Source organism: Conger conger, chromosome 12, assembly GCF_963514075.1.
Source record: "Conger conger chromosome 12, fConCon1.1, whole genome shotgun sequence".
NCBI classification, from domain to species: domain Eukaryota; kingdom Metazoa; phylum Chordata; class Actinopteri; order Anguilliformes; family Congridae; genus Conger; species Conger conger.
Genome location: NC_083771.1, coordinates 25,405,669 through 25,432,639, shown reverse-complemented (window position 1 = coordinate 25,432,639; position 26,971 = coordinate 25,405,669). Strand labels below are relative to the sequence as shown.

The window sequence follows — 26,971 nt, the reverse complement described above, 5'->3', positions numbered from 1 at the left end:
AAAATTAAGACGCATTTTATTGGCCCAATAATATTATTAATGTATGTAAAATATAAATGATGCTACACCCATAATCAGTTTGTTAGTTGCATGATCACCTATTTGATTCATACGTGATTATGATGTTTACTGGATTTTCTTTTCATCTACAATTTAGAATTTTGTTTATCTACAATGTTTTGCTTTACTAATCTGGTGTATAAAAATCATCCAATGGTTAGTGGAGTGCTATGTCGGTATCCCGAGGCAACACTCGGTTGCTCTAGGAGAAGAGGGCCAGGAAATGTCTTTTCCCGGGATTACCGGGTTTTCGATTTCCCCTGTGTTACTGGAGCTCTGCACTGCACATATGCACAGCTGACCATCGTTGTCATCCATGTTCTGTTTTTAAATCAATTATTACCTGATTAAGTAGATTTGATCAGAAAGTTGTTTATGTTATCATGAAATGATAAAAGGAGAGAAATGTAAGGGTAATTTGCTTAATTGATGTGTGTTAACATAGAGGCAATCATTTTATTAAAAATAACCTTTTATTATAATCTTTATCACAAATTAGACCACGTATGCTGAATTAAGTGCTTCGGAAAAATGCTCTATAATACATATGGATTTAGACCAAGAATCTTCCTCTGTCTGTCTCTCTCAAACAAACAGACAGCCTGTCAGATTAATGTCTCTGCTTTTCCTAGAAGGGGGGTGCTAGCACATTGCAATCTTATGGCAAGGTTGGAGTTTATCTGGAGACTAAATAATAATAATCCTTGTTTTGGTTAAGAATCCGCCCTTATGGAAAAGTACTTAGACTGTGTATAAATCCTACTGAATGTGTGTTTCAAATCAGAGAGCCGGTAAGCCCTCTCACTTTCTGTGTCTATTTGCAAATAAATAAGAAAGTTTTTTCCTGTGGATCTGTTTGATCAGACGATGCTCACTGAGATGTGAAAAGGCATTTACATTTTAAGACCTTGTGTTGCATGTTACAAACGAAGGGATGTTATCATATTAGTATATTACATGGAATTAAATTCCTCCTGTACAATATACTATAATTTTAGGGGGAAAGTAGCAAAGTTACGAATTATCTTGACTTGGCCGTGGGGCGGTTGTTGTGTTTTCTCTTTCATTTCTTTAAAAATGTTTTTCTATAATTTTGTGGAGAAAATGGCCAAACGCCGGAAACCTGGCACCCCTGCCTGAAAACTTTAAGCCCTGATAGCGCCACCACTAGGTCAGTATTCTAATAGATCACAATTACTCACATCCCTAACATGCCTACCAAGTTTCAAGAGTTATCATACCATCATCATACCATCTGGGAGATATAAGCATTTTTCTGGGAGAAAAAAATCATAATAAGAAAAAAACCCTAATAATAATTATAATAAAATAATTATAATAAAAATGATTGTTAATGCCATTATTAGTAATTATTTTGAGGTAACACAAAAGGAAGAGCTTCTGCCAACAAAAAACAACACCAGGCATGATTCCTTGCACAGAGCATGCGTTTATTCACCGCTAGGGTGACTTTCAGCATGAACACTCTTTTATAAATCGCGAGAAAGGATGGTCAGGCTATATATACAAAGTCAGTGATCCATCAGACTATAAACATATACATAATATTTGTTTTCAGTATAAGGATTATTGAGGTGTCTCATACAGGTGGTCCGTTGGACATTACCAATGAGCAGATGATCCAAATGGATGACATATTTTTAAGACAAACACCCTCAAAAATGCTTGCCACCTGATAAACCTTACAAAAGGGATGATGTCAATCAAAACAAAAGACACTTGTAATCTTTTCTTATGAAGTATGTACGTACGTCACACTGATGAATGTAGGCGCTTAATGTTGAAAAATTGAATGAATTTTGGGAGGGAGACCATTAAAAAGCAGAATTACTGGGACAAGCTTTTGCACCACCTGGTGGATTGTATGGGACAGGCAGTCAACCCGAAAAGTACAAAAACCAATTAAGCAATGCAGTGTAGACGCTGTGGGCAAAATATACCAAATCAACTGTCAGCAATTACAACGTTCTGCTAATTTCTCACGAGCTGGAAATGCTTGGGCTCATTTCACTGAGGGGGGAACAGCATCAACAACAAAAACCTCCTGGTGTATATCCAAACCTTTTTTGGGAAAAAGGAGATATATAGAGGAAGGCATATCAGTCCACTGTGAAATAAAAGGCACTGATTGGCTAATTTCCCAATGACCCTGCATTTCCATGGTGATATGCACATGACCATAGTATCTGCTGCAGGAAAACAGTTCATCTCCTTGCACAGCTGACGCAATCTGGGTGTGTGTCTAACAGGATTAAGGTGCCCATCTCGTACACTCACAGGTGCAAAAAAAAAAATTTAATCGTAAGACCAATGAAAAAAAGGATTTATAATACAGAAATGTCGACCTTCTGAAAAGTATGTTCATTTATGCACTCAATTGCTGACCATGGTATTACTGTGCTTGATCGGTCAGCCAACTCGCCTGACCTGAACCCCATAGAGAATCTATCTGGTAGTGTCAAGAGGAAGATGAGACACCAGACCCAACAATACAGACAAGCTGAAGGCCACTATCAAAGTAACCTCGGCTTCCATAACACCTCAGCAGTGCCACAGGCTGATTGCCTCCATTTATGCAGTAATTTGTGCAAAAGGAGCCCTGACCAAGTATTGAGTGCATAAATGAACATACTTTTCAGAAGATCGACATTTCTGTATAATAAATCCTTTTTTTAATTGGTTTTATGGAATATTCTAAAATTTTGAGATACTGGATTTTCATGAGCTGTAAGCCGTAATCATCAAGATTAAAACAAAAAAAGTGAAAAAATTTTTCACTTTATGTGTAATCAATCCAGAATATATGAAAGTTTCACTTCTTGAATAAATAACGGAAAAACTTTTCCAGGATATTCAAATTTTTTGAGATGCATCTGTATGTACTGTCCCTTATCACCCAGCCATGACCACATCATAACATCACCCCAGCTACACTGTAATTACTCAAATGTAATTATTTGTACATCCAAAGAGACATCTGGCTTTTTCTTGCCCTGGCAACCACAATAGGTTCCTTTAAAGCTGGCCTTTAAGAGACTGCAGCCTTGCACGCATTGCTTTCTATTCCACAAAATGAGTGTTGCCTGAGTTTAATGATATCAGGAGGAAAACAAAAGCATATTTAATGCGGTTGTTTAATGGTCGTGTGGTAAATGGCCCCAGTGGCTGTTGTTTCCACTCCTTGCCCCAGAAGAAGGAATGTGCCGCATTAGCTGTGGCAGAGGCCTTTTGAAAGGCGGCATTGGTCAGAGAAATATGGCAAATATGAGACGGGAAATGGCAGTTCGCCAGTTTGTGATGTGCAACTTTATCAACACGTTTGTCTGGTGAGGACTAAGTGGTGTAGTCTGGATCCTCTTAAAGTGACACTGCAAAGTAAACTGGAGCAAAAAATAAATTCATAATCAAATAAACTAAGGCTTTATGCAAAACAGTCTGCTGACCCTGCAGCCCAGACTAACTGCACTGATGGGCACCTCTACAGGATGGCTTACTCCCACTTGGTGCTTCACAGAGAGGTTCAGTCCCAGCTGCTCTTAACGCTGGAACCTAAACTTTTTAACCATCAGCTGCATCACCCTGGTGACCCAATCTCAATCATGGCACTTTCATAAGGCAGCAAACTAGTGTGTGCAACTACATGGTATTTTGTCTGTCCTGTTTTTGTCTTGTGTTTATTGTTCCTCTGCTGTGCTGGTTTAAAAAACATAATTCCCCCCTCAGGGATGAATGAAGTCCACCAGGCTGTCCATCCATTCATATATAAATCCGTACGCCACATAGCTGCCATGTTAGAGATTGTTTTGTCCTTAAACATTTCCTTCCTAATCATAGATTCTACATTTTAATTACTGGATTATAAATCACACACACTGATGCAAAGTTTTTCAAGCAAAATGAGCTGTATGTGTGCTGCTCAGAACTGGAATGTGAGAGACAATGGAAAATACTGGGATTCTCCACAAGAGAATCTCTGGTTCTATCATCAGTGTACTGTATGTTCCTTTCAGAGTTAAAAGGACATGAAGCACAATGTCAGTGGTACTGATTGATATGTATTATGCTTCACGGCTCAGATTTCACCATCCTCATTTAAGGAAAATGATGTACTGCAATACTTCCTGTGATGCATCAGACCTGGGCGTCCAGGTCTGAGGTGTTCCCATGTGACCCTAGAATGGGAGGAATCTGGTACACAGCACCGCTCATTTTAATGACCCCCCCCCCCCCCAAGAAACTGTGTTTACAGGAAAGAAGTGTGTAAATATTGTGATAGAAACTGTATTTACAGGACAGGAGTGTGCTTACATTGTGACAGAAACTATTTATAGGACAGGAGTATGTTAATATTGTGACAGAAACCAGGTTTACAGGACAGGCTAGTGTTCATATCATGAGAAGGGGAGGGGGCAGGGGTTGGGTGGTTCATTGTCTTCACCTACCCCACCCCCACCAGACTAGCCAGGAGTGCTAATGTGTGTATGGACTGACTGATTAATGTGTGTATGGACTGACTGATCAATGTGTGTATGGACTGACTGATTAATGTGTGTATGGACTGATAGATTAATGTGTGTATGGACTGACTGATTAATGTGTGTATGGACTGATAGATTAATGTGTGTATGGACTGATAGATTAATGTGTGTATGGACTGTAGATTTCAATGCTCCTGATAAAGTGATAAAGTAAAGTTGATGCGTGACCCTTGTTCAAGAAAAAAACTGTTTTTATATGAAATTGATGTCTCGGAAGAAATTGATAAGTGCGAGTGCTAAATTGGACTGAATAATTGCATGGTCTACATGGAATATACAATGTTACATTAAAAGTTATTGTGGCTGATGCATGGTCTACATGGAATATACTACATTACATTAAAAGTGCATGGTGGGAACAGCGTTCCAGCGTGCCTCGGCTACGCCGGTTGTACTGTAGCCTACGTTGCATTTATGTATGAAACGAGAGGACAAATAAAGTTTCTTGTATTAATCGCTAGAGGAAACCCTCGCGACTAATTCGGAGGCGCTCATAAAGTTAACATAAAAAGGTCTCGCCGTTCTTAAAAAAACATGTTCCCTTCTTACAAAGATGGCTCACTTACAACAGCTGGGCTCATGTCTGCTGTCTGAGTGTGATTTCACCACGTAGTTTATATAGACTATGTATACATGTTATCCCCCTAAATTAACCTTAAAGCAGTAACATGGTGGTTGGTAACACTTTCTAGGTTTTTGCACAAGATGGTATTGAAGAAACACGATGAAAGTATTAAATATGTCTGTTCTTTAGTTTTGGAGAAGTAAGCATTTTAAATATATCGTCCTATTTTCAACCATTTCGAACGTTCTCCTCGTTATGCGTCACACAAGGATAACCACTCTCCTTATCCCTCCCCTATTATTTGTGACTCATAGCTCATGGCCTCCAGACAAGACAGTGCAAATATTTGACTAACGTTAGTTTCCCTTAAATTAGAGTGCCTTTTCAGGACTATTAGTTATATTAATTTAGCTAGTAAGCTAGTTGGCTTCCATAAGGTGACATTATTGATAATGTTAGCTAGCTAGTTTGCTTTCATAAGGACAGTATAGTTGTGCTTTTATAGTTACTTTTTAGCTAGCTAGCAAAAATGATCATTGGATAGGTCAGTGTCCTTACCTTAGCTATCCATAGTTGATAGACTAAGTTAGCCAGCTTGTGAAAATTCAGTCTCCCATAGTTGAGTGCATATCACCGAGGTAGCTATGGTAACAAACAACAATGTTTTGGAAAGTGGGAGCGTGGTCTGTCAATCATAGCTAATTGACAGTTCTCATAACCACGCCCAGACAGTCTGGGTGAACTTTTAAAATGGGAATTTTAGGCTTCAAAAGATAAGTTTTAAAATGCACTTAAATGGCTGAATAATACAGAATTCTGCACATTTGTTTTGTTGTTACCAACAGACAACTGGCAAGTGTCACGTTCAACCACCATGTTACTTTAACTTTTTATCTGAATTGTGTATGAATAGAAACAAATGAAAAAGGGTACTGCTGCCCCCCTACTGTCGGAACCTGCAAGTATGTCAGACCGCTGCGGATTAGTGCGCAAACATATGCCACTTGGTGGTGGTTGTGCAATTACTGTGGCAAATACAAAATAATTCCCACTGCCCGGGAGATCTCCCAAGGCAGGACCACCAAATGAAACCCAAAACCACCGTACATTGTGATAGAAACTGTTTACAGGGCAGGAGTGACTTCATATGACAGCAGAAACTGCTTTTACAAGACAGGAGTATGTTTATATTGTGACAGGAACTGTGTTTACTGGACAGGTATGGCTTTTTATCGCAGCAGAAACTGCATTCATAGGACAGAAGTGTGTTTATATCGAGTTTACTGTGGTATTGTAAACAAAATTTTCTAAATTTCCAACAACATCAGATGGCTATTTTGTGTCAAAGGGTCCTCAAAAATGAATAACAACAAAGAACCAGAACACATTACATTAATGGCATTTGGCAGACGCTCTTATCCAGAGCGACATACAGTTGATTAGACTAAACAGGAGGCAATCCTCCCCTGGAGCAATGCAAGGGCCTTGCTCAAGGGCCCAACGGCTGTGCGGAACTTATTGTGGCTGCACCGGGGATCAAACCACCGACCTTGCGTGTCTCATGTACCTTAACCACTACGCTACATCACCAACAGAGACAAAAGTTTATTATTATTTGTACTGTTTATATATGAAACACTTGCTGCTACCCAACACCTTACATTACTTTTATTATAATGCAAATAAATGCATTCTAATGCATAAACAAAATCCACTCCAAAAGTATAGGAACAGCAATTGTTTTTGCAATAAATTGAATACATTTGTGGTTGAGATAAAAAGATGAATGCAAAACAAGAGTTCTGAATTTCTGCTTTAATTTAACCCAGTATGTGGTAGCATATCATTGCAATAACTGCATCATGCCTGCAACCCATTGATATAGCCAAACTGTTTCATTCTTCTTTTGTGATGCTTTTCCAGGCTTTTACTGCAGCCTCTTTCAGTTGTTGTTTGTTTCAGGGGGTTCCCTTCAATCTCCTCTTCAGGAGGTGAAATGCATGCTAAATTTGGTTAAGGTCTGGTGATTGACTTGGCCAGTCTAAAATGTTCCAAGTTTCCGCCCTAATAAAGTCCTTTGTTGTATTGGCAGTGTGTTTTGGGTCATTGTCTTACTCATGATGAAGTTCCTCCCAATAAGTTTGGACGCATTTCTCCATAAGTTGGCAGACAGAATGTTTTTGTAGACTTCTGAATTCATCCTGTTGCAACCATCATGAGTTCAACAATAAAGATTAGTGAGTCCACTCCCCATGCTTCTCAGATGAGCATGCATGTTTTGAATCATGAACAGATCCCTTCTTTCTTGGCCTTTCCATCACTTTGGTAGAGGTTAATCTTGGTCTCATCAGTCCATAAAACATTGTTCCAGAACATTTGTGGCTCATCTCTGTACTTCTTTGCAAATTGTAATCTCAACTTCCGATTCGAACTACTGAAAAGTGGCTTGCATCTTGTGGTATAGCCTCTATATTGCTGCTCTGTTAGTCTTCTTTGAAAGGTTGATTAAGATACCTTCAGCCCTGCCCTGTGGAGATCATTTGTGATGACACTGACTGATGTTTTGGGGTTTTCTTCACAGCTCTCACAATGTTTCTGTCATCAATTGGTGTTGTTTTCCTCGGTCGATGTCTGTTGCTCGGTACTCCATCCCTTTTTTATTTTTCAGGACATTCTAAGTTGTTGTACAAGCTATCCCCAATGCTTGTGCAGCGGATTTCCCCTCATTTCTAACCTTCAAAATGGCTTGCTTTACTCCCAAAGACAGCTCTCTGGTCTTCATGATGGTTTATCTTTTCTAACACAAATGCAGTCTTTACAGGCAAAGCCCAAGGCTAAAACCAAGAGTAAACACTCAGAACCATTTATTGTTTACCCAATCAGTCTAATCTGGGCAACAAGAAACACCTGTCAGTCACATGTTCTAATACTTTTTCTCACCTAAAAAATGGGTGGTCCAATAAAAAAGGTGATATGTTCTAAGTTGGTTAACAAATTTAGATAAAAATACCAGGAAATAAAAGCTGAAATTCGGATCTGTCATCTCATCTACATCTTTTGACCTCAAACCCAATTGCCTTCAGTGTATAGTAAAAACAAAGGAACTGACCTTGCTCTTGCAATACTTCTGAAGGGGACTGTTTTGTTGGTTTTAAAGAGTCTCTGAGCTTTGTTTCACGGGAAGGCTTACTGTGAGGGTCTCAGCACACTGCTGTAAATACGGGTTTATATATTAAATGTAACATTTTGTGCTGAAAATATAAAACAATGCAAGAGGGTTTTAGATGGACAGTCACCAACACTAAATTGTTGATCCTGCATTGTATGCGTCATCACCTAGGGGCGACAATGGTTCAGGTGGTAAGAGCAGTCGTCTGGCAGTTGGAGGGTTGCTGGTTCGAATCCCACCCTGGGTGTGTCTAAGTGTTCTTGAGCAAGACACCTAACCCCCAAATGCCTGACGAGCTGGTTGGTACCGTGCATGGCAGCCAACCGCCGTTGGTGTGTGAATGTGTGTATGAATGGGTGAGAAGTATCAATTGTACAGTGTTTTGGATAAAGGCGCTATATAAATGCCAACCATCACCTTACAAGTTCTCAAAATAAATTTTTTTTGTAGAATTAAACAAAACCGGTATCTATGCCTGTATGTGTTTCAGTGGTGAAATACCAAAGAAAACAATTCATGCCTTGTCTCAAATAAAACAAGGCTTACTGAAATCACAGGGTGAAACGGGGGATAAAATGGCTCCAAATGTATCTGTAAGTGAAGCTCAGAGAGAACAATAAAAGGAGCTGTGATGGTAATGCTGTAGGTGTGATGTGTCTTCACATGCTATGGCTAAATTTAGCAGGATGTGAGAAAGCAGCTGATTTACTGTGATTTAAGCCCTTAATATCACACAGCCAATGCTGGCAAGGCTTATCGAATAAAAAGCAAGTTAAAACTTCATACCTACACACTCCCCTGCCAAGTGTCTAAAAGCAAAACATGTTTTATCATAATGAATGCACTTCCTTGCTTGTAAATCTATGCATTTTACATAGTTTCTGAAGCTACTTGTTTTATACAGATTGTTGTGCATCACAGATCCTGCTGAGGGTGGGTTTTGGTTTTAAAGCTGTAATTCTACGAGGGTAAGGCAAGTTTATTCCACAGAGTGGAATACAGCACATTACTCTGCAGTACTCTCTGTTATCCAGTGTAAATGACTGTCTGTACATTTACCAACAGACTGCGGTCTACTGCTGTCTTGCAAGTCAAGAAACTCTTTCACTTGATTTTTGTGTTCATTCCCTTTCAGCTCATACTGGAGTGTTATGCATGTTTGAGACAAAATCATTTATACTTTACAAGGGTCAGTTTTACAAGGTCGCTGGTACTGGTACACTGGACACTGGGGCTTAAGAAGAGAACCCTGAACCCTTCCCTTTGTGTACACCATCTGTCTTCCCCATCAATGACTCCAGCAAACATCTCCAACATGCATTTCTAGATTGAAGCTCAGTTTCTCAACATTTATGATTTTAAAAATGCTCAGCTATATGCTTATCACAGATAGGCGAGTAAGATAACATGAATGCATAATGCACACAGACAGCAGACTGCATGAGGAGAGATGCATCATGTATTGTAATGGAGTATCAATGACTTCTTAATTTCTACTAAGAAACCTCCAACCAAGAAACTGGTTTAAGAGGGAATGTGTAGTACCTGTAGATGGAGTGGAATTGCTCATGGTAGAAGGGCCACACGTGAAACCAGCAGAAAGAGGCTCCTCAGATCCCCACTGAAAGACAAAAAACGGGGAAACCCGTTGGTCACACGGTCGGCAAACTGTTGCCACACCAGTAAAAGTTGACACTCAGCCAATGAAGTCAAGTACTCATATCCAATCATTTACGTTCAGCTGATTTTGGCCAAAGTGATAATGTGAAAACATATCTACAAATTTTATGGCAACTGTTGACAATTTCACTTCAATATTAATCATTGAGTTTATAATACTATTATAAACAGACACTGTTTAATAATAACTGAAAATATGTGTTTCCAAACACATTTACTGCAATTCATATGAAGTATCTCTTGGAGAGTAGAATGTAAAATGTACTGAATCCAGAATAAGTCATGCCCAAAACATGTATCAGAGCTGGGCAATAGGAAGACAGGTGTTTCCCCATTTGAAAGAAAAAAAGAAAAAAAAGGAAACACCAGTACTATGCATGTACACGCTGTAATGCCATAAACACCCACACTGGGATAAATGATCTTACGCTGGTGCGTTACCCAGTTACCCTGCATGTTTTGAAGGTCATAGAGTGGCCTTCACATGCTAAGAAAACAAAAAGACTTCTGCCATGCACCATGGTGAAGGACAATTTCGAAGAAAAAAAAAAATTGTTTATGAAGAGTTTGTTGTTGCAAGGCATCAGTTTTGGGCCTTGGGCTTATTGTGGATTAATTCAAATGGCATTGGGTGGATTAATTCAAATGGCACTTCACCGTGTAAAAATAAATATTTACGGGAAATTTTGGTCAGGGTTGGGCTAAAGAACGGCATATAGACTCTGCATTGCTGCAGACCTACAGAGGAAATGTTTTCCTTGGCCTTTCATTTCCTGTGCATGATCGTCAGACCAGAGGGAATACTTCATTAATTAACTTCCTCCCCATGTGAAGTCTTACTCTTTCAGGGCCAAACTTCACAACTCACGCTATATCCTCCCTACAACTCACACTAGATCCTCCCTACAACTCACACTAGATCCTCCCTACAACTCACACTATATCCTCCCTACAACTCACAGTAGATCCTCCCTACAACTCACAGTAGATCCTCCCTACAACTCACTTAATACCACACCAACAACTCAGTTAATAACCCCCCCTACAACACACACTACATCCTCCCAATAACTCACTTAATAACCCACCTAGAACTCCCACAATATCCCCCGTACAACTCCCACAATATCCCCCCCTACAACTCACATTATATTCTCCCTTCAACTCCCACAATATCCCCCCTACAACTCACTTTATATTCTCCCTTCAACTCACACTCTATCCCCCCTACAATTCACACAATATCCCCCTACAACTCCCACAATATCCCCCCTACAATTCACACTATATCCCCCCTACAACTCCCAAAATATCCCCCCTACAATTCACACTATATCCCCCGTACAACTCCCACAATATCCCCCCTACAATTCACACTATATGCCCCCTACAACTCCCACACTATCCCCCCTACAATTCACACTCTATCCCCCTTACAACTCCCACTATATCCCCCCTACAACTCCCACTATATCCCCCCTACAACTCACTTTATATTCTGCTTTCAACTCACACTCTATCCTCCCTATAACTCACATTATATCCTCACTACAATTTACACTATTCCTATTACATTTGACTTTTCAAAGACTTCATATCCACTGGTCCATAGTGCAGTTTGGATGTACAAGGGGGCTAACCGGGGGGGCTAGTGGGATTTTTAGCTCAGAACCCTGATTTCCCATGTGAAGTTCAGCTGAAAGATCATTGTGAGCTGTGAAGGGATTCACTGCCAGTTACTGAATATAAATGGAAATACAACAAAAAAGTAAAAAAAATACATGGGTATAAAAAGGGTGCAAAAGTTTCTAATTTGCCCCTTGTGTATCACATGGTTTATAAAAAGATAAACACACATGCAAGGAAATGAAGTAAATCCAAAACTAGCTGAAAATGTATCCTGGGTTGGACAATGTTGGTGTAGAAACACATTTCAGTGTATAGAAATCCCCCCCCACCCCCCTCATCACTCACACCTGATGACTTTGTCTCCTTCTTTGAAAAGAAGGTCGATGCTATTCGCAATTCCTTCTCCCAACCCTCCACCCCTGCTGACCCTCCTACCCTCCCCAACTCCCTAACCTCCTTTTCTCCCCTCTCTGACGCCGACACACTGAAACTCCTTACTTCCCACCGCCCAACCACCTGTCCTCTTGACCCCTTCCCCTCTCCCCTCCTACAATCTATATCTGATGACATTCTCCCTTTTCTCTCCTCTCTAATCAACACCTCCCTCTCTTCCGGCACCATGCCCTCTTCCCTGAAGAGGGCCAGAGTCAGTCCCCTGCTCAAAAAACCTACTCTTGACCCCTCTGCCCTGAACAACTACCGGCATGTCTCTCTTCTTCCCTTTCTCGCTAAAACTCTGGAACGGGCGGTCTGCTCCCAACTGTCCACTTATCTTCTCCAGAACAATTTCCATGACCCCAACCAGTCTGGCTTCAAGAGTGGCCACTCCACTGAAACCGCCCTGCTCGCGGTCACTGAGGCACTCCACTCTGCTAAAGCAAAATCCCTCTCCTCTGTCCTCATCTTCCTCGACCTGTCAGCCGCCTTCGATACAGTCAACCATGAGATTCTGCTCTCATGTCTGGGATGGGTGTCACAGGTTCTGCACTCGCTTGGTTTTCCTCCTACCTCTCTGGTCGCTCCTACCAGGTGACTTGGAGGGGCGCAGTCTCCGACCCTCAACCCCTACGAACTGGAGTCCCGCAGGGCTCGGTTCTTGGGCCTCTCCTCTTCTCGCTATACACCATGTCTCTTGGTTCTGTTATCTCTTCCCACGGCTTTTCTTATCATTCCTACGCTGATGACACCCAACTCTTCATTTCCTTCCCCCCCGACACCCAAATCACCACACGGATCTCTGCCTGCTTGGCTGATATCTCTGCGTGGATGACTTCCCATCACCTGAAGCTCAACCTTGCCAAAACTGAGCTTCTCTACATCCCTGCTAAGTCCTCTCCGTCAATCGACCTCTCATTGACTGTTGAGGACTTTGTAGTTTCCTCCTCCCGTACGGCAAAGAATCTTGGGGTGACTCTTGATAACTGCCTCACCCTGGCTCCGCAAGTATCCTCCTCTGCCAGAACCTGCAGGTTCTTTCTGTATAATATACGCCGTATCCGTCATCTCCTGACTGAGAAAGCCACCCAGCTCCTAGTCCAGGCGCTCGTCATTTCCCGCCTGGATTACTGCAACTCCCTCCTAGCCGGTCTCCCAGCATGTGCCATCAAGCCCCTCCAGCTGGTCCAGAATGCTGCAGCCCGCCTGATCACCAGTCAGCCCAGGTCGGCTCATGTCACCCCGCTTCTCATTGGCCTCCACTGGCTTCCTATTGCCGCACGCATCCGTTTCAAGGCCCTAGTGTTGGCATTTCAGGCTGCTATGGGGACTGCCCCACCTTACATACAATCCCTGATCACTCCCTACTCCCCAGCTAGACCACTCCGGTCTGCCAGCTCTGGTCGCCTTACGGTTCCCTCTCTACGTGCACCTGGCGGTCGAGCTGCTCGTTCACGCCTGTTTTCCGTTCTGGTTCCTCAGTGGTGGAATGACTTGCCTACCACTGTCAGAACAGCAGAATCCCTCCCCCTATTTCGACGCAGACTCAAAACCCACCTTTTCAAACTCTACCTTAGTCCTCCCTCCTGATTTCCCCTGCCCCTCCTATCCCTATCCTTGTCTAACCCCCCCCCCCCCAAAAAATAAAAAAAATGCACTTCTGATGACAACTATATTTAGAACAGCATTTCCTGTGTATTTTGCTAGTTTCTGGATGTGATGCTCTGACTTATGGTAGAACCTACGCACTTGTAAGTCGCTTTGGATTAAAAGCGTCTGCCAAATGACTAAAATGTAAAATGTAAATGTATAGAGACATAATCATACAGCTGTATCTCCATTAGTACTGTGGGCTGGAGTGCTTAGCACTCAAGGACTTTCTGATGTTTCTTAATGCTTTGTAGGGAAAGAAGAAAGGCCCAGAATTGTTTCATGAGGAGCAGTGGCTCTTAGAAGTCCAGCAATTCCCAGTGCCAATTTAAAAAAGGTATTAATACCCCAATCTGTCATAGATAGAGTTAAAATATCTCAGCCTTCACTTTTCAATGGGAGATGAAAATTTATGCTGACAAAGCAAAAAGTTGACATCTCTTCAAATATAAGAAAGGAGTTCAGCTATGCAGCTCTAACAAGACGGATTTGCCTGTCGTCTTATTCTCCTCTGCGTCTTCCGACACTCACTCTTCCTCCTGAGAAAACGCTCTTATCAAATAAAAAAAAAACCTGTATTATATTCAAATTGCAACCAGTGAAGTATGAAAATGCAAAAACGATGCAACCTCTTTAACCTTTATAGCTGAACACTTCTGTAATGTCTTTGACATTTCGTCTGGCAGATGAAAGACATGGCACAAACCCCCCTCTCTCTCTGACCTGCAGTGACGGCCATAATGACAGAGCACAGAGAGGTTACACACTGAGATCCCCACCCCTGACTCCATTTCCCAACACCCATCTCTGAGGTCAGAGGTCATGCCCTGCCAGGCTCCTTCTCCACTTAAATTAGCTGGCCGTGCCATGTCCTCTTTCTGCTGCCATTACCACTAAGTGTCTTTAATTAGTGTGCCAGACACCCAGTAGCAATTAGATATTTTGCGGCTGCTACTTCATCAGACCAATTCCGGCGAGGAAACGGGATGCATATCTAAAGAGTAATTTATTGGCCGTCTCTTTCTCACATAAAAAAATTAATGAAGCGCATATGCTGACATGTGAGCAGACAATGTTTTTTATTGCCTTCATCACATCATCAAAATATCAAAATATCATCAAAATAGCTACAGCTGCTTGGCTTTTCCAGGTGATTCTCCAAAGACTAGTGGGCAGATATGCCTCCCATTTCCAAAACAAAATTGTACTGCATAGCAATAAAACATTATAATTCCCTTTCTGCAAGGAGATTATTACCAGACTATCTTTCTTTTATTCTTTTATTTCCAGTTCTAAAAATCTTGGGTCTTTATAAAGTAATATGCAGAAAGGTATTATAATAGCATTAAATGTATACACATCTGAAAGCACCTTTCACATAACATTTAGCGGATTTCATTCATTTTCTTTAAATCAACCGAAAACTCCCTTATCTTCATACATTCATCATACTCAACTTTTTGATGGTTGCTAAGGTGGCTGAACAATGAGTTGTGTTGCTTTGCGGGGCAGAGACTCAAAATGGCGGATTTGATTCCTTCTGAGGAACTAACTGCTTGTGTCCTGCTGCTTCTGACATGTGTTATACCAGCCACAGATGAAGTTGTGAGTGTTAGATGCTGCACCAATAAAAGAGTCTGTGATGTGGCCCAACAGTCGCAGCTGTGTTTGTGTAGGAAACAGGAAATTATTCCTCAAAGCACATTTGAAAAAAGAGCCTGCAATTGGTCAGAAAGCCTACCTGTGTATGGGAAGCACAAAGGATTTGCAACATAGGCCTATACACTAGACCTGGCAGCCACGTTGTATAGACCAGCAGTCGTAGTAGTCATGTCATCAGAATGACGCATCTGCAATTCTTCCACCTCCTTTTATTTTTCGGTGATGACAAATATGACAATCATTTTCTCCTTAAATTTAGTGAAATAATGCAAATATAACGTATAGCGCAGTTAACTGTTCCATGTTCCATGCAGTTATAACAGTTTAAACTTAAAACTTTAATGAAATCTAAAAAAATATATACACTCTATTAGGTACTTTATTAGGTAAACTTGGAAACCAGCTTGTTAATGCAAATATTTAATCCGCCAATCATGTGGCAGAAACAAAATGTATAAAAGCATGCAGACATGGTCATGAGGTTCAGCTTTCAGACCAAATGTCAGAATAGGGAAGAAATGTGAATTTGACCGTGGAATCACTGTTGGTGCCAGACAGGGTGATTTGAGAAACTGCTGATTTCCTGGGATTTTCACACACAGAGAATGGAGCAGAGTTTGCAGAGTTTGCAGAGAATGGTGTGAAAAACAAAAAAATCCAGTGAGCAGCAGTTCTAGGGAAATGCATTGTTAATGAGAGAGGTCAGAGGAGAAGGGCCAGACTGGTTGAAGCTGACTAGAAGGTGACAGTAGTGCAAAAAACAACCAGTCATTATAAGAGTGGTATGCAGAAGAGCATTTCTGACCTCTAAGTGGATAACCTACAGCAACAGAAGATTGAATAAGTCTAAAATACACTCAGTGAGCACTTTATTAGGTAGTTATTACACTTAATTTTTAGACTCCTACTGCTGTAGCCTATCCACTTATGATGTTATGATGTGTGTTCAGAGATGGTCTTCTGCATACCACTGTTGTAATGTGTGGTTATTTGCATTACTGTCACCTTCCTGTCAGCTTTGGCCAGTCTGGCCCTTCTCCACTGATCTCTCTCATTAACAACACATTTATGCCCTCAGAACTGCTGCTCACTGGATGTTTTTTGTTTTTCTCACCATTCTCTGCAAACTCTAGAGACTGTTATGCGTGAAAATTCCAGGAGAAAAACTAAAACGAGCCCACAAAACAAAAAACACAGTCTGGCGCCAACAATCATACCACAGTCAAAATTACTGAGATTAAATTTTTTCCCCAATATGATGGTTCATTTGAACATTACCTGAAGCTCCAGACCCATATCTACTAGATTTTATGTACTGCATTGTTGCCACACGATTGGCTGATTAGATAATTGCTTGAATAAGTAGGTGTACAGGCGTTCATAATAAAGTGCGCAGTGAATGTAAATATCAAACAAATATTTTTTCAACAACATAATTCAGAAGTTATGTTTTGTACAGAAACAATCTTCAGACATCCATTACATGACTAGCATTATTCAATTTTTTCCCCCCACTGCAATTGCAGTATACCTCAACACAGGTGGAAATGTGTAATATTGGAATCATCAAAAGCAAAATAATCAATTAGTCGTGAATATATTTTGAGCTGATCTTTTAGATCCATATGCATTTATCCAGGATCTGGAGTACCTTGTTTGGGCAGAAAAGCAGGTCAGACTCGAGGTCCATTCACCTTAGTGGAGGGCCATCATATTTGTCAGGACTAAAAGTCCTCAAGTGTAATACGCTTTTTCAGCCAAAATAAGGGATTCCGCATCCCACCATCAGTATAATTGAGCGTTTGTTTTGACAATGCAGAGCAGGCTTTCTAACAATGCGCCAATATCACAGGCTATCACTTTCCATTAGTTGTGGAAGCCAAAATGGCAATCAGGTTTAATTTACAATGAACTGTGCCGCTGTAATGTGTCAGAAGAAATGGCTATCAAGAGCCAAAAAGCCCCAAAAACACAGCCGTCAGACTGAGGCAGAACACAGCCATCAGACTGACACAGAACACAGCCATCAGACTGAGGCAGAACACAGCCATCAGACTGAGGCAGAACACGGCCGTCAGACTGACACAGAACACAGCCGTCAGACTGAGGCAGAACACAGCCGTCAGACTGACACAGGACACAGCCGTCAGACTGACGCAGGACACAGCCGTCAGACTGAGGCAGAACACAGCCGTCAGACTGAGGCAGAACACAGCCGTCAGACTGACGCAGAACACAGCCGTCAGACTGAGGCAGAACACAGCCGTCAGACTGAGGCAGAACACAGCCGTCAGACTGAGGCAGAACACAGCCGTCAGACTGACACAGAACACAGCCGTCAGACTGAGGCAGAACACAGCCGTCAGACTGAGGCAGAACACAGCCGTCAGACTGTTGCAGAACACAGCCGTCAGACTGAGGCAGAACACAGCCGTCACAGGGTTCAGCCAAACCGCAGAAATATCCACCAGCCACCAGTATTTGGGTCATCCCGCAAACTGAGAGAACCGGATAACCTTAGGCCTGCATATTTTTCACCTTAAATCCTGTTCTCTTCTGGATTAAAAGTGAGTTTACAAAGAAAAACGGAATGGTATCTTTCTGTGGTTCAGCTGCAAACCTCTTCAAAGGGCAGTTTATCACTGAATAAATGATGATAAAGGAAAACATACCAACGGTCACAACTGCAGTGTTGCTGTGCTTACAAAGGATTCACAGAACTCCAGCAGAGTTACTGAAAAACTTCTAAAATCATTCCACAATGACAGAATTTATCAGTCGGCTACTTTCATTTAGTCAGGGTGCCAAGACTCATGCAGTAGTACGGATAAGGTGAATTAGGCCTTGTAAAGTGGAATAGGCTATGTAAAGTGGAATAGGGTATGTAAAATGGATCAGGCTATGTAAAGTGGAATAGGGTATGTAAAATGGATCAGGCTATGTAAACTGGAATAGGGTGTGTAAATTGGAATATGCTATGTAAAGTGGAATAGAATATGGGGTCATTCCGTGGGAGTTGACCACTCCAATTTATGCTCAAACTTTGTCTAAATGTTATATATATATGCAATAAACAGCCAAAACATTGATTTGTTGTTCTAGAGATATTGGCTCTTAAATAAGGGGTGGGTGGTACCCAAAAAGTCACTCTCAAATTGGGGTTTGTGTCGAATTTGGAGCACCATATCGTTGCCAATAAAGCAGGGAAAAACATGAAAGCATACAGTCTGACACAAGTTTCATAATACTGCTCAGACTTAGAAATGATGGCAAATAGTGCCGCTTGGAATTCCTTTTCAAATATTTCATGGCTTACTACATCAGCACCACCAGATATTTCAGTTAAGAATAGCCAAACCAAAAGGTCAAATAGATAATTTATTAGAAAACATATAGAATTATACTAAGTTTCTGAGATACTCAAACCACCCTGGCACCAATAATCATTCCACAGTCAAAGTTACTTGGATCACATTTCTTACCCATTCTGACAATTGGTCTGAAAAACAGCTGAACCTCTTGACCATGTCTGCATGCTTTTATCCACTTATTGCTGCCATATGATTGACTGATTAAATACGCATTAACAAGCTGGTGTGCAGGTTTACCTAATAAAGTGCTCACTAAGTGTATGTACACAAAATACAGTATTCTACATGTCAAAAGACCCACAGTATCACTTAGTTTCCATGTGTCCTTTTGGAATCTCCAAATTGTAGAGACCACATTTCCCACAATGCAACAATTCTCACAGCTAACACTAACACTCCCACACTACCCAAGCTAACTACCCAAGCTAGCCACCCAAACTAGCTACTCCCACCTTTCCTTTGTTCAAGGGACACGCGAGCCTGCGCGAGCACACACACACATCCTAACATACCATATCCTACTAACTTCCCGTTAGTTCATCCCCATATATGTTCTGTGTTTGTACGTCTGTTTAATAAATATATTTCATGAAACCCGGTGTCTGTTTTGTTGTCACGTAGACATCAGAGCAGAATCAAATCAGTCTTTCAAAGAACTTCCAACCTTCAGATTATTGGTATGTTTAATCATTGATATTGGTTATTTTTATTATTAATTATAATACTAAATTTGTGGTTAGATATTTCTGATAACAGTCATTTTATGAGATTGATTACCTTTTGCAGTTATACTGCTACATAACATTAATTGGCGGCATAGACAGTAAAATCCCTACGTTATTTGGCGGCCCATGCGAGGACCCTACAAAAACATTTAGTAATACTTAAGAGAAATTCGGAAAACAAACCCCAAAGGGTTACCTTTCAGAAGACATCAGGATTATGCCTGTAGTCAAAAGGCTTCAAGAATAGTTGCCATTTTATTTTGGTTATGTAATTCTCAAGCTTGTGAAAAGAAAAGAGGCGATACTTAAGGGGTTAATGCATTTGCATGTTTTTATCCGTTGAAACAGGCAGCCATTTTACTGTAGACCCCCCACAGTGAAGATCAGACCATGCTATATTTCAACCATGCAAAATACCTTTCAGATGCAGTTAAAACATGGAACATGGTCAAATTCAGTCAGTCAGTCAGAGCCATTCAAACTGACAGAGAGGAAGCTGATGGAACTGTGACATAAACAATTTAAACACACACACACACACAAACACACACACACACACACCCACACTCTCCATGTACACACACACACACACACACACACACACACACACACACACACACACTCTCCATGTACACACACACATACACACTCTCTCCATGTACACACACACACACACATACACACACACACACACACTCTCTCCATGTACACACACACATGCACACTCTCTCCATGTACACACACACACACACATACACACACACACACACACACATATATGTAAATACACACACATACACATATATACACACTCTCACAAACACATATACACACACTCACACACACACAGAATTCAGCCACTTTCTTTACTCTCTCTCTCCTCTCACTTGTTCTCCCTCACCTATGTCTGTCCCTCTTTCGTAACCAAGACCCTGGTGCTCAAACCTGCTCTGCTTGTTCAAGCCGCATTTCTGTCCTGGTCTACATGCCCTGTGTAAATCTAACACACAGGCCTGCGACAGAGAAATGTAATTACCATCCAATTAAAGGAGGAGGCTGGATATGGAGGAGGGACGAGATTCTGGGGGAATCGGGAGAACATAAAATGGGCAAGCAGATTGGAAGCCAAAATTTAACCTCAGAGGTGAAAACAGATTAATTACAGAAGAGTCTTTATTTCCATTAGAGTCTGCCTTGAGGAAATTCCTTTTGCTCATATGAATAAGTGATTATATTGTGGAGCTGAAAAGAACATATTTAAAGCAGATAATTTATGCCATTGTAAGCTATTTGTGATATAAATCAAACACCACATATGTGTGTATAGAAAATGATGATCGATACGGTCTGTATTCTGTTCAAAATAAATGTCACACATAAGTAAATGTACAAATACTACAGTAGAGCCTTACTTTGCCCTTTATCACAGTTGAAGTTTGAGAAAGCAGCAGAAGGGAGAATATATCATGTATATATATATCATCACATTCTCAGTTCATCACCGTGGAAACGGCCCAGCAGATCAGATCAAACAAGCTGTCAAAATGGCTCCTTTACCAGGCACAGAACTAAATAAAAGGACCAGAAGTACATTTTCTCAACCTTGAGTAAAATGGTTTTGAGTTGCCAGATAGAGGCTGACAAAACTACTCAACAGAGTCCTCTCCGGCAATAGACATGAAGAGAAGACAACACCCTCACAAACACACAACAGCCACGGATACCTGGTGAGTGACAGGGTGCTGAGGGAGAACACCCAACAGACACATTCATCTCATAGTTATTGACCGTGTTGCTCTGGGTCCCAATTAACAGACATTCACACTCAAACAGAGAGTTTACCTGTAACACGTGGGCGGCATGTCAGTCTAGTCCTGTGTGTGGCATGATGGACAGCACAGCCAAGAGAGAGGGAAGAAGGAATGAGAAAGAGGGAGAAAAAGAAGTGCAGTCAGGCCTAGAGGGGGACAGTGAGAGAGAGAGAGCTGGAGAGAAGCAAGTGCAAGAGTGAGAGGGAGAGAGGGGGAGAGAGAGGGAGAGGGAGGGAGAGTGGGAGAGAGAGAGGGACAGAGGGAGAGGGAGGGTGAGCATGTGTGTGTGTTTTATGTGACCGAAAGAGACACACACTGCTGTAGAGATAGATGTTCCGTGTTGAAGAGAGATATGAGGAGGGGGTGCATAAAATCTGTTGTGCATAAACAAATTAACCTCAGGCAAGCAACCCATCACTGGAAAATCCCATAGCCTTTCTAAAATGATACCTCCATCATCATAAGTGTGGGGGGAGAGAGAGTAAGGGGGGAGGGAGAGATTCAACAGGTTGTCTCCCTAGAAACAGTGGCAGTGTGGTGTATAGAGGTACAGCTGGGCTGTGGGCTGTCTGTCGCTCGCTCAGGGTGGGGTGTGTATGAGTGGTGTGTGTATATGTGTGTGGGGTTTGTGTGTGTGGCTGCTCACCTCCATTGTCTCTGGTATGTATTACTGAAGCTGGCCCTTCATCAGTAACCAGATACGACTGGACAAACAAAGCCAGCCGCTCACTCCAATTAAGCAGTGCCGCTGAAAGGAGACCTGCCCTGAGGGGGCCTGTCTGATGCATTTGAGAGGAGAGCAAAGAGGGAGAGGAGACGGGGAACAGCGTCTGTCCTCGTTGAGCCCTGAGGCTCTGATGGGATCACACCTGGGCAGGCTAGGCTGGCACAGGGACAGAAACGGCCAACCCCATGCTATAATTATAATCCATAATAATAATGATAATAATAATAATCATCATAATAATAATAATAATAATAATAATAGTAGTAGTAGTAGTAGTAGTAGTAGTACATATAACTGTGAGTGCTAATTCACCAGGTCCAAGCAGCATACAGCCAAAATTTGATTGGCTGATGGCAGCCAAATTGTTTGAGCAGTCAACTTCCTCATAGATTTTGAAAGGACATCTGACCTACCGTTCAACCTGACCAGGCACTTGGTATTGGAGTGGTGATTTGTTTGCTATAGTGCCAACTATTCACGTATTCGACAAAACATGAAGCAATAGGTGCTTTGATAAAGAATTGGATTTAGCATTCAGGAGTTAGAGCTATTATCTCAATTAGAGGCCACACCAAAAAAAAAAAAAAAAAAATTGGCTAGCTGCAACCAAGCTTTTTAATATAGCATCTTTCTTTATATACCTTTTAAATATAGCAGCAATATAGAGGCTATACCACAATATGCAAACCACTCATCAGTACTAAGAATTGGCAAGATTACAATTTGCAAAGAAGTACAGAAATAAGCCACAAAAGTATTATGGACTCATGAGACTAGGATTAAATGATGGAGGAAGCATCATGGCCAGATCTTCACCCAGTTGAGCATGTATTTCACCTCCTGAAGAGGAGATTGAAGGGAAAAAAACAAACAAACAAAACCTGAAAGAGGCTGCAGTAAAAGCATGGAAAAGCATCACAAAAGAAGAATGCCACAGTTTGGTAATGTCAATTGGTGGCAGGCTTGATGCGGTTATTGCAAGCAAGGAATATGCTACCAAATATTAAGTGTTTTACATTTTTTTACTTAAATACTCTCTGTTCCAATATTTTGCTCACCTAAAAATGTGGTTGTCTAATACCAAAGGTGCTATGTTCTAATTAGTTTAACACATCTAGGTGAAAATACCAGGAAATAAAATCTGAAATTAAGAACTCATGTCTCGTGTTCATGTTTATCATTCATTCATTCATTCATTTATTATCCTAACCTGCTTATCCTGAACAGGGTCGCAGGGGGGCTGGAGCCTATCCCAGCATACATTGGGCGAAAGGCAGGAATACACCCTGGACAGGTCGCCAGTCCATCGCAGGGCACACCCACACAGACACGGGGAGAACATGCAAACTCCGCACAAAGAGTCCCCGGCCGACGGGGATTCGAACCCAGGACCTCCTTGCTGTGAGGTGGCAGTGCTACCCACTGCACCATCTGTGCCGCCGGTATTCATGTTTATCTCAACCAAAAATGTATTAAATGTATTGAAAAAACAAAGGAATTGGCCTTGCTGTTCCAATACTTTTGGAGGGAACTGTATTCGTCACAAGATGATTCCTGCCATATTTCCTGCAAATTGCTCAAACAGTTGAGGAGGAGGTGTTGTTTTACCCTTTCCACTTTAGGCCCTGAGTAGGCAATTTCACTAGTCCTATAAAAATGTCAGTATCCAAAAAACTATTTACCGCACACACATAGTTGAAGACTTTAATTAAAGAAGACGCAGAATAAATTTATGTCAGAGACTGTACATACACTGTACACAAAATAAAAATACAAAACACCTTATGTTTTATCGTTTAACACTGAATATCACAATTTCTAAGTCAAGGACCAACCTAGAATTACTTCATATTTGTGTACAAACTTGACCTCAATGTGTTTAGAAGATTTGGTAAAGATATCTGCAACTGCAACCAGATGTCCTCAAGTGTCCCCAAATCTCTCCAAATATGAAACAGTTGCATATCTTTTTGTCCAGACACATGAAAGATCAGAAAGGCTTACTTTTCTATTAACCCCAATTTTGTGAGGCAAAAGTGAAAGGAAATTAAGCTATACATGGGTTTTATTCACATATATGAGAGTATGTTTTATAAAGCATGTGTCACCCTAATGAACCTGCATCACATTTAAAACTTTATTTCAAAATTAGGTTAACCAGAGCGCCCCTTAGCCTCATTAGACAGTAAATTTATATCTTTGTCTATAGCAAGTCCAACGCAAACGCTCACTTGATGTTTTACGCACATCTGGACATTCATTCTGCTAAGCAAATGTAGCAATATTCCTAAACTGTCCGTCACTTGAATATGACATATTATCGTTTGTTGGAAAGTTCTGTACTGAACTGACCTAGTAATGCATTTATGCAACAACTCGTTCAAAATGCCATTTGCTCTGGTATAGTCCTGGCAAAAACATTTCTAGAAAATGGCTGAACACGAAATTCTGATTACGAAATAAACTTCAACGTTAATCAGAAAACAGTTGTAGCTTCATAACCAGGTGGGATATCTAATGATTTCAAAACAAACTTATATTCCTAACAAACCGGAAATATGTTGACGTGCAATAAGAGTGAGCTCAGAAAAAAAATAATGTGTTTATCCATGCAACTTCTGAATTGTATATTTTTATTCAGATATGATTTTTTGATATAGAGAAATGGTATCAAGGATTGTTAGAATATGCCTTTTTTTTTTCTTAGCTCACTTATTGCACATCCGGTCAACATATTTCTTACCATATTTCTGTCTCAGTCTGTGACTCCATCAACGTTGTAAGCCATTAATGAGGCATGGGGAAGCCTGCTGTTTTATTACCCTGCTTTGCAAATAAGAGGCTGTTATCGCGAGCGGAGAGTCTTTTCAACGGGTATCGGGCATCGCCATCTTTTTCGCGGTGCTATTACCTCACAGTTTTTATTCAACTTAAATTAACTTAAATAGGAATGCAACAATAATTTGGGACGTCAACAACTCAACCAAAAGTGGGCGGCGTGGATGGGGTTAAAGGTTCTTTTATTAAAATCTAAACGGCAGAAATCCAAAATGGTGAATAGTTTTGGTCGAAATCAGTTTTTTTGTTCAGCTGCAGCCAGGGAATTTGGTGCTAGAATAATTTTGACACTATCCCCAAAATTTCAAGAGTTATAGGCCACAACGCTTTGTTGCTTGCTACACCATCATCATCTGGCAAACTGGGGTAATGTTAATGGAGATTGCCAATTCCTACATCCTAAACATTACTGCAAAGTCTCATTATGATTAGTGATAGAAAAGGCAGTTGAAGGGCTTCTGAAATTTGATTGGTGGATGCCAGCCATCTTGTTTGTGAAATCAACTTGTCTTTGTCCAAGATTCTCAAAAAACCTTTGACCAACATGCAGCATACAAAATTTCAACTTCATCCGGCAATTGGTTCAGGGGTTTCAAACATTTGTTTGCTATAACGCCCCCTATTGGCCGATTTACCCCAAACTTGGTACACTTGGCACACATTGCCTGTCAGTGTGAATAGCAAACAATCTAACCAGACAAACTTTAATGGTCCAATATCTTTTTGTTTGGCATGAGGAGAGAATCTAACAAGACCAATCCTGTCTTTCTATGACAAATGGCTCAAAATAAATTATTGTTTAAATATTGAATGTTTGACTGAATGCTATAGTGCCACCAATCAATGCAAAATCATTATCAATTGTAGCAGGCATCACCCTTAACAGGTATACCAATGTTCAGCAGTTTTCACCAGTCCAAAACGAAGTAATAGGCCAGGCAGCAGCCTATATAAAATAAAATAAAATAAAAAACAATAGGGTTGGGTGCCGTGGTGGCACATGGTTAAGGCATTGGACCTTAATTATAGCTCTGGCAACCAAAAGAAGAAAGTGGGGCTACTTTCATAAAATTGCATAGGAAACAGAAATTAACCACAGGAACAAATGGAAAGCATGACACACTATAAACACAAATGCTTCTGTAGGGGGGTTGGGTTTATGGCAGATACATTTCCCCCTTTAGCAATGTCCATCACAGGGACAATAGGCTTATATACTTTCACCAGAGTGGTGGCTAATTCAATGGTCGCCACACTCTCATGGCTAACTCAATGATCACCACACGCTCATGGCTAACTCAATGGTCACCACACTCTCATGGCTAACTCAATGGTCACCACACTCTCATGGCTAACTCAATGGTCACCACACTCTCATGGCTAACTCAATGGTCACCACACTCTCATGGCTAACTCAATGGTCACCACAATCTCATGGCTAACTCAATGGTCACCACACGCTTATGGCTAACTCAATGGTCACCACATGTTCATGGCTAACTCAATGGTCACCACACGCTCATGGCTAACTCAATTGTCGCTGAGCACAACACGCTCATGGCTAACTCAATTGTCGCTGAGCACAACATGCTCATGGCTAACTCAATGGTCACCACACTCTCATGGCTAACTCAATGGCCACCACACTCTCATGGCTAACTCAATGGCCACCACACTCTCATGGCTAACTCAATGGTCACCACACTCTCATGGCTAACTCAATGGTCACCACACTCTCATGGCTAACTCAATGGTCACCACACGCTCATGGCTAACTCAATGGTCACAACACGCTCATGGCTAACTCAATGGTCACAACACTCTCATGGCTAACTCAATGGTCACCACACTCTCATGGCTAACTCAATGGTCACCACACGCTCATGGCTAACTCAATGGTCACCACACTCTAGTGGCTAACTCAATGGTCACCACACGCTCATGGCTAACTCAATGGTCACAACACGCTCATGGCTAACTCAATGGTCACCACACTCTCATGGCTAACTCAATGGTCACCACACGCTCATGGCTAACTCAATTGTCGCTGAGCACAACACGCTCATGGCTAACTCAATGGTCACAACACT

The 26,971-nt window shown here is 41.3% G+C and overlaps 1 protein-coding gene across 2 annotated transcripts in view; it reads right to left on the bottom strand.

The window, feature by feature from the left end:
- The window catches only part of ptbp3 (polypyrimidine tract binding protein 3), an 83,319-nt gene that overhangs the window by 27,372 nt on the left and 28,976 nt on the right, over positions 1–26,971 (bottom strand). For both annotated transcript variants that reach the window (XM_061262418.1, XM_061262419.1), the window contains exon 2: positions 9,899–9,974. In XM_061262418.1, coding sequence (XP_061118402.1) covers positions 9,899–9,923 — 25 coding nt within the window. In that variant the 5' untranslated portion in view covers positions 9,924–9,974. The remainder of the gene's footprint in view (positions 1–9,898; positions 9,975–26,971) is intronic.